The 15,236-nt window shown below is 44.2% G+C and overlaps 1 protein-coding gene across 2 annotated transcripts in view; it reads left to right on the top strand.

The window, feature by feature from the left end:
* IRX5 (iroquois homeobox 5) overlaps positions 1 to 15,236 on the top strand; it is a 39,154-nt gene that overhangs the window by 10,423 nt on the left and 13,495 nt on the right. The window contains exon 4 of one of the 2 annotated variants that reach the window (XR_012657241.1): positions 14,183 to 14,347. Coding sequence is in view for 1 of the 2 variants with exons in the window: in XM_075073611.1 (XP_074929712.1) it covers positions 14,183 to 14,343 (161 nt within the window). In the remaining variant the exon portion in view is untranslated. The remainder of the gene's footprint in view (positions 1 to 14,182; positions 14,348 to 15,236) is intronic. The other variant, XM_075073611.1, reaches the window with a different exon arrangement.

Below are 15,236 nucleotides of genomic sequence, written 5' to 3'. Positions count from 1 at the left end.
GTAAGGACATCTGTGGCTGGCAGTGGAACAAGTGTTACCAAAAACAGAACCGGCTGTTTTTCCAAATGAGCAATATGTTAATGCCTCATCCCCCCCCTGGTTTCTTTAAAACCTGGCACAAATACATCAATAGCGGAGAATAAGGAGCCTTTGCAGAGAACAAGTGGCAGTTTTGAATTTACCTTTTGTGTGTGCCTCAAATGCAATCTTGAGGCATTTTTCGCCCTCTCTCCCACAGAAAAAGAGCGCTAATCTGCCCTATCTTGGGACCCAAAAGAATTGGAGTGGAGTAGATATTCACTGAAATCACATAGGGGAATAAGGGTCTTGCTTTATTGAATCATCAAATCCCAGGAATGAAGCTTTTAATTAATTATGGGTGCTAAAAATTCAGGCCAGCTGTTTCTTTTTACTTGGCTCCGACAAAGACAAAGTCTATGCTGAGATCTTCCAAATCACATTCACTATAAATCATTCCCCTCAATGATACTTCTAGCCACGAAATGAACCTGTAACTGACAGATGGGTTATTGTCCCCCTGCATTCCTCTACCCTGTACCTAGCCCAAGTATTTTTAAAAATAATTTGTCCAAGCAAGTTCTTGACTGTTAATGAGCCGGCAATGCCCTTTCTCCCCTCGTTCTTTTTTTAAATCTGCTTTACAAATATTTATGAATAAATCCTTGTCTGGGTGAAGTGAGAGAGGGCAATTACAGCCGACTGCTACTTTAAATAGATTGTGAGAGAAACTTAACCATAAAAACAAACAAAAAGTAACAAAAATAAACAATCTAGCCCGGGGTTTTCCTAAATCTCACAGTTCTGCTCGTGGGCAAAGGCTGCACAGGATTCTTGCAGCTGTTTGAGGGTTCAGAAGAAGGCTGCTGGCCACTAACAAAATCCTTGCCTCAAACCAGACAGCTTCTATTAATAAGCGCTGCATTTTACTGTCTAATACACACTCTGCGTAATGTCTCCTTCCCCTGCTCACGCGTCTGGTTTTTGAGAGTGTCAGCTACCCTCTCGTTTAAAGGGATCCGTTCTGCAGACACGTGGGGCCCGATCCTGCAGAGGCTTACCCGGGGGAGGACTGCAGAATCGGTCTCGTGCAATACACGACAGAGCGAAGATTGACCACGGTACGGATTTATTTCAGTGCAGCAGAACGGAACGAAACCAGCGCCCAGAGGTGCACTTTGAACGCGCTGCCAACCATTAATACCCAGACCACTGTCACCCATCAGCAGGATTCGAGAAGAAAAAGCGCAGCACCAGACCGTAAACCCCACCCCATACCCAACTCATTCTGTTCAATCAGAGGTAGAAATTCGATTCAACTTTACAGACATCATCTATTTGCATCGAGTCATTTAGTATTAACTAGGGTGACCAGATGTCCTGGTTTTATAGGGACAGTCCTGATTTTGGGTCTTTTCCCTATATAGCCTTCTATTACCCCCCACCCCCTCTCCCGATTTTTCACACTCGCTCTCTGGTCACTGGGGATTTCCCACCTCGCTCGAATGTATTTGGTTCCAATAGTTTGATTACGTTATTCACGACTTTTACCCTATTTAAGTTACCTTATTCAATAGTTAATTACGTTATTTCACGGGACACTGCTCCATGCATTTGCTGGCAAAAACAGGCGCAACGTTTCTTTTCAAACCTGCTATTGCTCCTCCCCGGGTTATAGTGTATAAGGCACCCGGAATAGGTTCCGATCCTTTCGGACCCAGCATTCCTCATGCTCGCAGGGACAAGTGTTGAATGCTGGAGGAACGCAGGATCAGGCCCAGACGACCCCGCCCTGCAGTCATGGAAATCCTTGCCAGCTTCCAGGGGAGCAGGATTGGGACCAGAGTTTCTAAAGCAGTGCTCGGTTCGAACCGCCTAGATTCCACCGGGGAGTTCGCAAGGGTCTCAAAACGCGCTACATCACTAACCAACCTATTGTTTGTTTGTTTAGAAGACGAAACTGGACTCCGGGACGTAGAAAGAGTTTCCAACCCACAACTACCAGCAACCAGCGTTTTGAACTAATTTGTTAGCGATCCCGATTTATCAGATGGTTTATCTCATTCTGATTTTAGATAGTGTTTTAAAACATTCTGGAGACAATTAGCTTATTTTTGTAACGTGTATATACGTATTAGTTTGGCCTACAGGTATATCGCCACCCCCAGAAAATACTCCGGGAAACAGCATCACTTGGCTGTAGATAGTTTCTTTGAGGGTGGCGGATTTGTTTAATTGTCTTTATTGCCTCGGATGAAAGCAATCTGTATTATTTTTTACGGTTAGTTTACAGAAACACGTAAAAGAGGCAGCCAAATGATTATTTAACTGAGTTTTCTTTGCTTACGTTCAAAATGTAGAACGTTTCTACAAACAGACTGAGAACCGAAGAACAAATTCTGCGCCTTTTGGTGGTATTAATTTAAGGAAGCTGTTCCTTCCTTTGTTTTCTGTTGGCTAACTCTTCTTCTATACTCACACACCCCCACCCTTTAAAAAAAAAAAAAAAAACAGGTTTGGTGTATTTCCAGTAGCAGAACCATGTGCAAGCGAGCAAGACAACTACAGCTCCAGACTTAATGTTCTGTGTGTTGACTCCATCGACTTAAAATAAATAAATGCCTTGTGTTTGGAAAGCCGTCGGTGTTTTTTGACTGACAGTAAACCTCATGCCAAGGAACTCTCGTGGTTTGATAGACTACTTGTAAAGGCTTCAGAAATCAGTTCGCCCCCAAATACCAGAAAATAAATGTCCTCACCACACTGTTACTCATCTGTTATAATTAGAACATGTTGGAACTTGCAAAGAGTGTTCTGAGAACAGGTCTGCTTGGTTGATGCAGGCTATTGTGGAATAATCCTCCCTTTTCTTCGTTTGTGTCGGTTTGAGTAGACTTACGAAAAAGGTGTTTTGGTTAACGAGCATCTTTGCAGACACCATTTGCTGACTTTCACCTGTTCCACAGTATTACTTTTAAATCTCTCTTGCCTCCCACCTTCACTTCAGGGGATTCTGAAGTCACCCTTCTTTAACATGAGCTGGGATATTTTGTCCACAAACCTCTCAATGAAATTGACTTATTTGCTTAAAGCAAACCACAGAACTCCCCACACTCGTGCTTGATGGATACAACTTTAAATGTGCACTTATTTAATTGGATCAGGTCCCAAGATAAAAGAGATAAACGGGCTCCCAGTTTGCCAAGTTATTTTCAGAGGCATGCAGTGATGTGTGGAAGGAAAGTTAATGGAGAGAAGAGACACACTGTACTTAAAATACCTTGGGTCTAGACGAGTTGAGAGGACGCCTAGCCTTTACCACTTTTGAGCAGAGTAATTATTTGCCGCTTATTAGGACAAGTGGTGTTTGGAGAAGGGGAATCAGCAACACCCTTTGTTAAACTATTGGAACTTTGCACCTTGCACGTGGTCACTCACTTCCCTACAGCTGTAGCTGAGCGTTCTATTGATACTGAATCACTAAACCCTGCCGTTTTTCTAACAGAGTAATTGCTCCAGGCAATTAGTCTACCTTAGCCTATGTGGGGAAGGGATTTGCTTCAACAGGCAATTAATATCCCCCTCAAAAATTGTTCCCCTTTAATGCTGCCTTTCCTTGTTTCTTCTCCGTGTTCTACATCCTTATGCATGAGACATTAACAGACGGTTATTGATACAAACATAGTTTTGGTTGCTAACGGCCTTCCAAAACAAATTCTCCGGCTGAATGCCAATGCCTGCACGTTGGCTGGTGACAGCTGATTAGTGAAATGATTTACGGCCAAGGTGTGTGTGTGTGTGTGTGTGTGTGTGTGTGTGTGTGTGTGTTAAATAGGATGATACCGTCAAAGGCAGCAATTTGAAAAGATGATAAGACTACGCACCCTCCAGGCTTTTCACTGGAAAGCCACCCAACAAATCTAAACCTATACTACAAATACCTGAAACATTCTAGGAATCAATTGGTCGCAGATTAAATACAGTCTCTATTACAACTTTCCCGGGTAATCTGTTACTCCTGACAACAGCAGCCTCCAGATTTATGCAACCACCCCTCACCTGTCCACCTGGTTCACGCGGGATATATTTCACAGCGCTCCAGCAGGGCTACCTTCGTGATATTACTACCAGTTCCCCAGAACGAAGGGATGAGATTGAGCGCAGGCCCTACCACGCACAAGGTCATCTGACGTCATTGCAGTGGGAGCCTCAGCCCTCCTTTTTGTTTCAAGACCTTTTTAATGCTCATTAATTGATTAAAAAAGCCCCCTCCCCCGTCAGCTCCTCTTCATAAAGAAAGCTTTCGCTCTGCAATAAAGTAAGAGACTTTGATCCCAGATCATCCTCTTAGGCCTTTCCAGCTGAAATCAGCGCAGAAACTATGTGGAGTTATTGTTCGCACTTGCTGCACTTCTGATTCAGAAAGGGCTGATTTATTAGCTTGTCAAGGGAAGCATTGTTCAGGAAGGCAATCAAAAAGCACTTACCTAGCTAAACTAAAATTACTGCCTTTTCAGTGGCTAATTTGTATAACTCCCATGGAGGAACTTGGGAAGTGTTTGATGAGGCATAAAATGATGATTAATGAATTTATTGGCCTGCTGCTCATCAAACAGGAGTAGTATATCTTTCCTCTATTGGATGTGGGGGTCTCATGCTACATGTCTGTGTAAAGCAAGTCCAATATGATCTCCTTTTTAGCCCCCTTTTAACCCACATGACCTGAAGAATATCTCCGTGTAACAGAGGCAACATCAGGGGACTGCGCAGACAAAGGGCCTGTTTGATAAAATGGTAAACGAGAAATGTGAGGAAAGTTGCTGGAGGGATGGATCTGCTCAGTTTTCGGCTTTTCAATCACTTTGACTACTGAAGTGGGAAGAATGTAGAAACTAGATAAGGTGTGAGAAGGGGGAGGGAGGGAGACAAACCAGTTTTAACTTTCATAAAGTTGGATCGAGCCAAGCAACTTTATTGCCGCTTGAATGAAAGAGCACAGGGAAAGGCGTGGAACTGCTAAGCGCACGCACCGCACTTAGCTCAGCAATGTGGCCTTTGCAGCAAAACACACTCAGTTCGCATCCAATATTTAACATTAGATTAGTGCTCTGGTCGGACTCGTCACCAGTGATTCGATTCCATTGACTGCGGTTCCTTTCCTTACGCTGAAATGGCTTTCCCTGAATGGTGCTAGTGCTTGAATGATTATTTTGGGGCACGTGATAATGTTCTCCTTCCTAAGAGTTAGGAGGAGATATAAACACATGAAGTACCTATGTAAGTGCAAATCACCCGCGATTCCGTTTTTCTAAATGCCCGTGGCTACACAAAGGAGGTTATACGAACAGGATGCCATACTTACTGCAGCGATCACAAAGTATGAGTTAAAATACTATTTTCCCCAATAGCTCTTAAAGATTGAGCTTTCTTTGCGTGCTGAAGTTAAACATCTTGCCAAGTGTGAGAACACATTTACCCCTTACGTCTGCTTTTCACTAGTGCCGAGGTTCTCAAAAGTAAGATAACATGGGGGTGTATCTGTTTTGCAGAATTACTGATGATTTTGCTAAAATAATGTGGGACATTTTAGCTTCTGACGAAGTTCAGAGAAGTAGGTAACTAGAGTACAAAAGGGCTTGGAGATCACAGCAGCATTGGGGGGTGGGGGATAGTGGGCCCCCCTTTTAGACTTTCCTTTCCCCCCGCCAGGCTCCAGCCCGAGCCCCTGGACTGTGATGTGATCCTTGGACAGGATTCGGAAAGGAAAAGGCCCCTGCCCATACTCTCACCTATCTGTCCTGATGAGCGGCCCCATTCTTCTCCTTGCCTATGAGCACTTGATCATTACCTGTTAGGTTCACTCCCTCTGGGGCACCTGGCACTGGTCACTGTCAGTAGACAGGATACTGGGCTGGATGGACCTTTGGTCTGACCCAGTATGGCCCTTCTTATCTTCACCACTGCCTTGGGCTAGGCATCAGAGGACCCTCTTCTTCTAGCGGTCTCTCAGCTCCAGGATCAATCTAGTGGGAGGGAGCTTGCCTCTCAGCATGCTATTGTCTAAAGCCATTGCACCGAATTTGTTGCCTGAACCCGAAGTCAGGGGGGCAAAACTCCTGTCGATGTCAATGGGCTTTGGGATCAGCCTCCTCCCAGCGAAGGGGATGCGCATTTGTGGGCGATTTGTCTGCGTTTTAACAGCGCTGTAACTTCAACAGCAAATATTCGCAAAACTTTCCGGGCTTTTTATGTAAAAAACGTGCGTTGGTTTCCACCGAGCCGTTTTGAAATGGTTTCTGTAGCAGTACAGCAAGAAATCCCCGTCTCTCTTCGGGGCAGCGTCTGCGGAAACAGAGCAAAAACGTCCGGAGCCTGCCTGTGACATAACGAACCAGGCGCTCACCTGATGGTTAAAAGAGCAGAAAACATTTATTTTAACGCTGGCAAACTGGCTGCTTGTCTCGTTGTCTGCGACATTTTTAGCTAAAATTATCCCTTGGGAAATAAATGTTTATAAACACGTTCAAATAGCACCCCTGACACAAACCTCCCATCAGCATACAGCTCAACAAGTTTTATCTTCAAGTCCTTGACCTGTGACTGCTTTTACAAATGCTCTCTGTTCATTAGCAATTTCAGGTCACGTTCAGTACCTGTGTCACCAGCACATAGTGCAGCTGTAAAATATACATATTGAATACCAGCTGCAATACTATAGTGGCTTATTTTGACCCATCCGCCAAAGCAACAAGATTTTACACTCCGATGAAAAAAGACGTAGCTATAGCTGCATAATTACGGCAAAATTGTAGGTCTTTAGTGCAACAGACCTAAAAGGCTGACTTATATGATTAAATATGTATTGCTAAAAGTTACCAAGCTGCACAGTGTGCATAGCATTAGACAATGACAGTTTTGGGGCGTAATTGCTTTAATGTGGGCAATTAAGACTAAGTGCATGCGATTTTAGTGTCTGCCCTACATTCCTCTGAATGATTACAATGATCAATACACATGATTTGTAAGTCGCTTCCTATTGATCGAATGGTAAAATGTTTGACCTTCCTTTGAGGAAGTAATTTGCTAAATTATGACACCACGTAAAGTCTTTCTTAGTTCAGAGGTGAGGGGTAATGGTGCACGGGGAAAAGGAAAAAAAAAACACTTTTCTTTTGCCTGCAAGTAGGACTAAATAATATTTCTGCCAATCCTCTGACTTCTCCTTTGTAGCACAGAGTCCATTAATTTTGTCTTTGTAACCAACAGTGGAAAAATTACATTGAAAACTTTATTTTTCTTTACTTTTGAAAACTTTCTCAAATGAACTACATCCATTTACGCTTTCATGACAAAGCACTGAGGATCCAAGCTTGATAGTTCTTGACCATGTGAAATGTAGGCTGTTTGAGTGGTAATGGGATAAAGTGTGCCAAGGCAGAGCTAGGAAAACAGAGCATTTTGCCATTGCTAAGAGCTGTAATTATATACATTTATGTATGAAATATCAGTACTTCTCAGGTTCTTCACCACAGCTCTTTTTGATTTGTATCATCGATGCAGGATAGGCTTTAGCAGATCACATTATCATGTAGTAAAAGCTATTCTTACAGAAACATAAGAAAAGTACTGTACATAAAGGCTCCGTGAAGCTCTACCACTGAGTGAATGGTTAATAGACGAAGGTAGATCAATTTTGATATGAGCTCTGTGAAGACTATGATATACAAAGCTGACTTTAGGGAGTGGAGCCAGTGTGTGACCGGAAAGAAGAAACACCCTCGGAGAAGCTACAGTACATTTGCAATGATTTACACCTTCAGAAAAGGGTTTTGGAACAAACTTGCATATTCCTACATGGTGAGATGCAAAGGGAAGACGAGGCCTCTCACATCATATAGCTGGGTAGAAATCAAACCATGATAACTCACTACATTTCCAAAACAGAAGTCCTCCTTTAAAAAGTCAAAAACTTAAAATATGAAGTCTATGCTGGGAAAACAAGCCTCATTTCCCAACTGGGAGACATTCAGAAAGACACTGTGAAAACTCTAACAAACCCCAAACACCTGGGAACCCGTCATATTCCTTTTGCACGGTTTTTTTAAATGCATGTAGTTTTCTTGCAAATCAGGGTGAGACTCTGCCCTTGGATGTAGTTCACTTTCTATCCTAAATGACAGGTCTCTAGTCATATAACAATGTGAAAAACTGGTTGACTACGGATAGTTTAGTTGATCTATATGCATTCCATATCTTAGTAATGATGGCATTTATATGCTATCCTACATACAAAGTCATGAAACACATGTGTGACGTGTAAATGCATCTTTCCAAGTTCCTTTGAGTGTGCACATCCTGGGGAATGCAGGACTCCAACAATTGCCAAACACATGAGCGATGGATCAGTAGGACCCATTGTAATCAGCCACAAGTTCGTGAAAGAACTTAAGAATGAAGTAGCTGAGTTGCTTACAAACATATTCACTCAAAATCTGCCACTAAACCAAAGGATGGGAGGGTAGCAAGCATAGTACCTATTTTACTTACTGTCAGATACACCCCATCCCCTGGGAATAACACACTAGTGAGTCATACCAGGCTTATTCAAAATAGAACTGTAAACATTTAGATGAGCATGACATGAAAATAACCAACAAGGGTTCTGTAGAGGAATATCTTGGCTCTAGGAGCATGTCAATTCGGTAGTGGATAAAGGATAACAGTAAAGTGGTTGACAATTTCAAAATGTCTTTCACAAAGCCCCTCAAGAGAGATTATTGAACAAAAAACATTAAGGCCCAGATTCTCAAATGTTTTCTCAGATTCTCTCGACTGCTCTAATTTATGCCATCTGGCTACAGTCCCCAAAGGACCATAAATTAGGTGGGGAATGCCAGAGTGCACTCTGCTTCAGTCCCAGTATAGATAGTCTATGTGTTTGGGACCTGGAATGCTCCACTCCTATAGAAATAATAAACTGCTATCAGAGTAGATGCAGCCGCTACTTTTAGTAGGTTTTGAAGTCAGCTGGTAGCATATAATAATGCCAACTACAAAGGCAGACACTGACAACCACTTCACAGTTGAAGCCATCACAGAATTTTAGCCCCTTGCCAGGATATATGTTACAAATTGTGCACAACGGCAGCAGGTTTGTATAATTCTTGGTGGTGCCCAGAATGGGTCTAAGTCCCCACCCCCATCTGCCTAAAACTCTGGGAGGGAGTTTGGGTGGAGGAGGGGTGTGGGCTCTGGGCTGGGGCAGGGGGTTGGGGTGCAGGAGGGGTTTGGGTGCAGGAGACATTATGGGGGGCGGGCTCTGGGAGGGAGTTTGGGTGGAGGAGGGGTGTGGGCTCTGGGCTGGGGCAGGGGGTTGGGGTGCAGGAGGGGTTTGGGTGCAGGAGACATTATGGGGGGCGGGCTCTGGGAGGGAGTTTGGGTGGAGGAGGGGTGTGGGCTCTGGGCTGGGGCAGGGGGTTGGGGTGCAGGAGGGGTTTGGGTGCAGGAGACATTATGGGGGGCGGGCTCTGGGAGGGAGTTTGGGTGTGGGGTATAGGCTCTGGGCTGGGGCAGAGGGTTGGGGTGCAGAAGGGGGTGAGTGGTGTGGTGCTTACCTCGGGCAGCTCCCGAAAGTGACCCACATGCACCTCTGGGAGTGGCTCCTAGATGGGAAGGCCAGGTGTCTCCATGTGCTGCTGCCTTCAGGTACTGCCCTCGCAGCTCCCATTGGCCGCAGTTCCAATGGCAGAGTCGGTGCTCAGGGCTGGAGCAGCATGTGGAAACACCCCCCTCCGAGGGGCTGCAGGGATGGTGCTGGCCGCTTCTGGGAGTGGCGCAGACGGGAAGCAGCTTTAGCCCCACTGCGCTGCTGGTGGTGGCAGTGGGGGCCCCCGGGCCCTTTTAAATCACGTGGAGGTGGCAGGCGGGGCCAGAGGAGAGACTTGGCCCCAAACATTGGTGGAGCTGGGACCCAGTGCTCTGAATATTCCTGGAGCACGGGCACCACGGGCCCATACAACTCCCTGCCCGGGTTGTGCACATTACAGAAAAGGCATATAGTGGAAAAATAATTCTAATAGTTACCCATGAGTGCCAAATACTTAATGTTACTCATAGAACTGTTTAACATTTTTCCAGCTGAATGTTTTTCCATTAGAAAATACTGTTTTGTTGAAATAAAAAATCACAATTTTCTGTGAGAAGGTGTCAATGTTGATGAAGTTTAATTTAGAAAAATATTTTTAAAAGATAAGGTTGAAAAGTTGTGCCTTTATTTCATTGGAATTAAACATTTGGATTTGAAACAACTTTTCATTTACAAAATGATTTTACATTGTATTATAATAGATCTGGAAAAAGTTGACATCTGAAAGAAACATTTGATTTTTATCAAAACAGAAAGTTTGTTTGACTTTTTGGAAACTAAACCTTCTTGGAGAGTTTCATTACACTGGAAATTTTTTGGTATTGTTCCGATCTGGAATGAAAACAAATGTTGGAATGTCCCGCAGAACGCATATTTGAGGTTCTGACCAGCATCTGAAGAAGTGGGTTTTTTACCCACGAAAGCTTATGCCTTAATAAATCTGTTAGTCTTTAAGGTGCCACCGGACTCCTTGTTGTTTTTGTGGATACAGACTAATGCTACCCCTCTGATACTTGACCAGCTCTAGTTACTTGGTAAGGAAAAGGGGAAGCCACAGTTAGTGCCTACAGCAAATAGTCACCAGTTTACACTGTTGCAACATGTGTACTGATAAATCAGTGCAGTGATGCTGCCTGACAGACCAGAGCTCACCAAAGGAGTGGGTGGGGAAAAAGGAATGGAATTGCCCACTTCTCATGCTGTTAATTTCTTGGCCAGCCAATCAGTGGCAAGGGAAAGACCAATAAAAACGCAGCCAAAAGATGGCCGACGATGACTAGATGGCAGAATGGGATTCCCTTGATGCTCTATCTTGATACCTGTGCAATGGATCCCTTGTTATCTACTGTGGGGAAAGATTGGGCTGCAGGTACTGTTCCATTGTTTTTCACCTAAATAAAAGCTAACGTCTCGAACATGGGTGCCCAAAATTAAGCACCTAAATCCATGTTTAGTCTGGATTATAGATTAGTGTGTTGATTTACAGCGGTGTGGCACATTCACAAAGCCCATTGAAGTGACTGAGAACCACAAGGGCTCAGAGCTTATGCAGGAAACTGCTGCTGAGTACAATGATGCTGCAGTTTTGCAATGTGGAACATAGCTGGATGTAATGGGACTTTGAAAGTCTGTACAATGTACATTAGCCAGAGTTGCCTGGCTGCCACAAGCACATCTTCCATATTCCATTTGATGTCTTGGGCTTTTGAATTGTGATCATCAACTTCCACGATTGGCAAATCTAGCAGGGCTGGGTTTCTTTTTGTGCCTGCTGGCTATTCAGTATTATTATGTGTTTCTCCAGGGCTGCTGCTTCTGACCGGTATTTTAAGTATGCACCAGAGATATCTAGGCCTAGATCTTCAAAGGTATTCAGGGCCCAGATCTTGGAGGTATTTAGGTGTCTATCTCCCATTGATTATTTTATAAATCTAAAGAAAAAAACTTACATCAGCAGAATCTAGCAAGAAACAAGTACAAATATTTAGCTTGAACAGCATTTACTCTGTCTTAACTATTACAAGGATTTTTAAAAATAATTATTGGTCAAAACATCTACCCTGTAAGTATCACACCTGTGAATTCAAGTGCTAAATAAAAATTGCAATAAAATAAGGTTATTATAAATTCATTACCTTGGGCCAGATTTTGATGCCCTTGTTTACACAGAGTACTACTCCAAGAAAGCACCCAATCAGGTGCTTAACTTTAGGCATATGCCTAAACCCCGTTGAAGTCAATGGAACTTAAATGCATACCTCAACTATTGCCCTGAATTGGGGGTGCTGTCCTGAATTAGGACCAAAATGAATAAGTATATGACAATCTAGTCCAAAGCATCATAGACGTGATCATTTATTTAGGGTGGATCTAAGGGCCCTACTTTACCAACACTACTTGCGGAATCAAATGGCTGCTTATGGACTACACACTATGGCTGGCACTGGTTGTGCGACTAAGTGTCAAGTTAGGATGAGAACAAATGGGAGAAGGCGGCAACACGGCGTTGGGAGAGGTGGAAGGGAAAAAGAGGGAATTCTCATTTGCAAAAGCAGGAATAAAATAAATAAAAACCAAGCTGTGTATGTGTGTGGAAGGTTTTGCAAGTTCAAAACATAATTCCCATATTTCTTTGTTACTATTAATTTTGTTCTGCCAGCTTATTAACTACATCACTTTGATGAGTATTTTAAAAAACATAATGGCTATCACTCAGTTAGACTGCTTTGAAGTGTCTGAAAGTTAAATGACTGGTAGCATTTATTCATTTCATAATATGATACTAAAAGTTTTGATATGGGATTTAAAAAAAAATAATATTTGAAGTTAAAAGAAGACATCTTGATTAAAGCCAGAACAAATTGTTTGGCTGAGAGTCAAACTCTGGTTCACATGCGTTTCCAAGCTTGTAGGCTCACTTGTTTGCTTGCAAAAGCCCATATGCTTTCAATGGATGAGTCAAAATCCATGCCATGGATCTGCTGACAAAACGATGAACAGATAACTGCTTCAAGTCTGGGAACCACTGGAATAGCTCAACTCATAAGGGAGTGATAGAACTTAGGCATTAGAAATGGGAAGAAAGGGATGATCTTGTGGTTAAGGCATCAGACTGGGATTTGAAAGATCTAGGTCAGAGGTGGGCAAACTATGGTGGCTCGTGGGACTGTCCTGTCAGGCTCTTGAACTCCCGTCCCCCTTCTTGCTTTCCCCCCACCCCTGCAGTCATGCCACTGCGTGGGCAGTGCTCTGGACAGTGTGGCAGCGTGCTCCTGCCGAGCAGTGTGGCAGAGTGTCTGGCTCCAGCCAGGCAGTGTGGCTGCCAGACATGCTGCTCTGAGCAGCATGGAAAGGGGGTTAAAGGGCAGGGGGCCCTGGGGGAAGTCAAGGGACAGGGAGTAGGGGGCAGTTGGTTGGGGCGGAGGTTCTGAGAAGCAGTCAGGACATGAGGAATGGATTGGGGGTGTTGGATAAGCGTGGGAGTCTCAGGGTGTGGGGATGTGGATAGAGTCAGGGGATGGGAAACAGGGAGGGGAGGGTTGGATAGGTGTGGGGTCCCGGTGGGCCTGTCAGGGGGTGGGGGTGTGGATAGGGGTCGGGGCAATCAGGGGACTGGAGGAGGGGGATAAAATGGGGTGGTCCTGGGGTAGGGGTAGGAGGGTCGTGGGAGGGGCAGTTAAGGGACAAGGGGGGGGGGTTGGATAAGTTGGGGGTTCTGAGGGGGGCAGTCAGGGGGTGGGAAGTCCAAGGGGTTGGATGGGGATAGGGGCCAGACTGTTTGGGGAGGCACAGCCTTCACTACCCGGTGCTCCATACAGTTTTGCAACGCCAATGTGGCCCTCAGGCCAAAAAGTTTGCCCATCCCTGATCTAGGTTTAGTTTTCAGCTCTGTCATGGACTGTGTAACTACTTGAGCAAATGACCACCACTCTATGCATCAGTTCTCCACCTGTAAACAGGGGATCATGCTACTTCCCAATGATTATGTACCTAGGGTTGTGATGCTAAATATGAGAGAATGACTGTAGTATACCATAGCTCAGTGGTACGCGTACTCTTGAAGGTACTCAGAGGTCTTCCAGGGGGTACATCAACTCAACTAGATATTTGCCTAGTTTTACAATACGCTACATAAAAAGCACTAAAGAAGTCAGTGGAAACTAAAATTGCACACAGACAATGATTTGTTAATACTGCTCTATATACTGTACACTGAAATGTAAGTACAGTGTTTAAAGTCCAATTGATTTATTTTACAGTGATATGGTAAAAATGAGAAATAAGCTAATTTTCAGTACTAGTGTGCTGTGACACTTTTGTATTTTTATATCTGATTTTATAAGCAAGTCGTTTTTAAGTGAGGTGAAACTTGGCAGTACGCAAGACAAATCGGACTCCTGAAAGGGGTACAGTAGTCTGGAAAGGATGAGAACCACTGGGTTAGAGCAACCACCTGGAAGCTGAGGACCATGGGTCCAGTCACCCTGCTCCAATCATGCTTTCATTATTTATCCACAGGAGAACTGCTTCAACAGGAAAGACAGAGGGAGGCCCACATCAAAATATCCCATAGCCCAGTGGTTACAACACCCTTCCCTGAGGAGGGAGACCCCTGTTCAAATCCTCTCTTTCCCTCTGGAAGAGAGGGAAGAATTGAATCTGGATCACCCACATCTCAAGTGAGTGCTCCAACCACTGGAGTAAAAGTCACAATGTAGGTACCTCCTGCCTCAGTTTTGAATGGGACCCAAGCTAGTAGGCACAACTAATGAATAGGGCCCCCCCATGCTTTGGTGGCAGATGCGAGCTTGTCTTTTCAAGCTTTTTGAATTGCTCTGGGGCTCAGGTGGGAGATAGGAGTTCAGACACCCAGAGGGAGGCAGCAGTGCACATGTCCAGAGGCAGAAACTTAGGTGCCTAGGGAAATTTTACCTGAAAGTATAGGTGCAGAGCGAATTTTGGCACCCATCAGGTTTGGTAGGAGTTTTGTGGATTGCAGGGGAGCTAACAGCAGGATTTAGGCCCGTATAACTGAGATTTAGGCATGTAAAGTGGGTCTGGGCCTTTGTGACTACTTGGACAGAAGACCTATTAGGGTATTGGTTCAAATCTGGAACAGGTTGGTAATGATGGCTAGGAAATAGGCAGGGTGTGTTCATTTGGTATGAGTAACTCTTGGGCCAATTCTGGTTATGTAGATTCCTGTAAAGCACCCCACAGTCTCAACTGGCATTCCTTGGTGGCAGCCTCTGCAGAAAGGCTTTGGTGTGAATGAGTATAGAGTTCACTATCTTCACATATAGATGGGATCTTCCAGGACAGCAGGGCAGGTTTTTGTGCAGATCTACAAGGCCAATGTCGGACGAAAGCATCATACTCAAGGATGCAATAAAATCCTACAACTCTTTTCCTCATTCTAATCAAGTAGGTAGTGTCATATGTAGCCTCAGCTACACCTTTTCAAAACAAACCAATATATTAGATCGTCACCAGTGATACCATGCTTGATCAAGCCATCTTCAGCCAACATTAACCCTTTGAGTCAGTAATCATTCCCTAAGTAACTGAACTA

Source organism: Chelonoidis abingdonii, chromosome 19 (genome assembly GCF_003597395.2).
Source record: "Chelonoidis abingdonii isolate Lonesome George chromosome 19, CheloAbing_2.0, whole genome shotgun sequence".
In the NCBI taxonomy this organism is placed as follows: Eukaryota; Metazoa; Chordata; order Testudines; family Testudinidae; genus Chelonoidis; species Chelonoidis abingdonii.
Note: the sequence above shows the minus strand (reverse complement) of the source record. Positions and strands in the feature narration are given on the sequence as shown.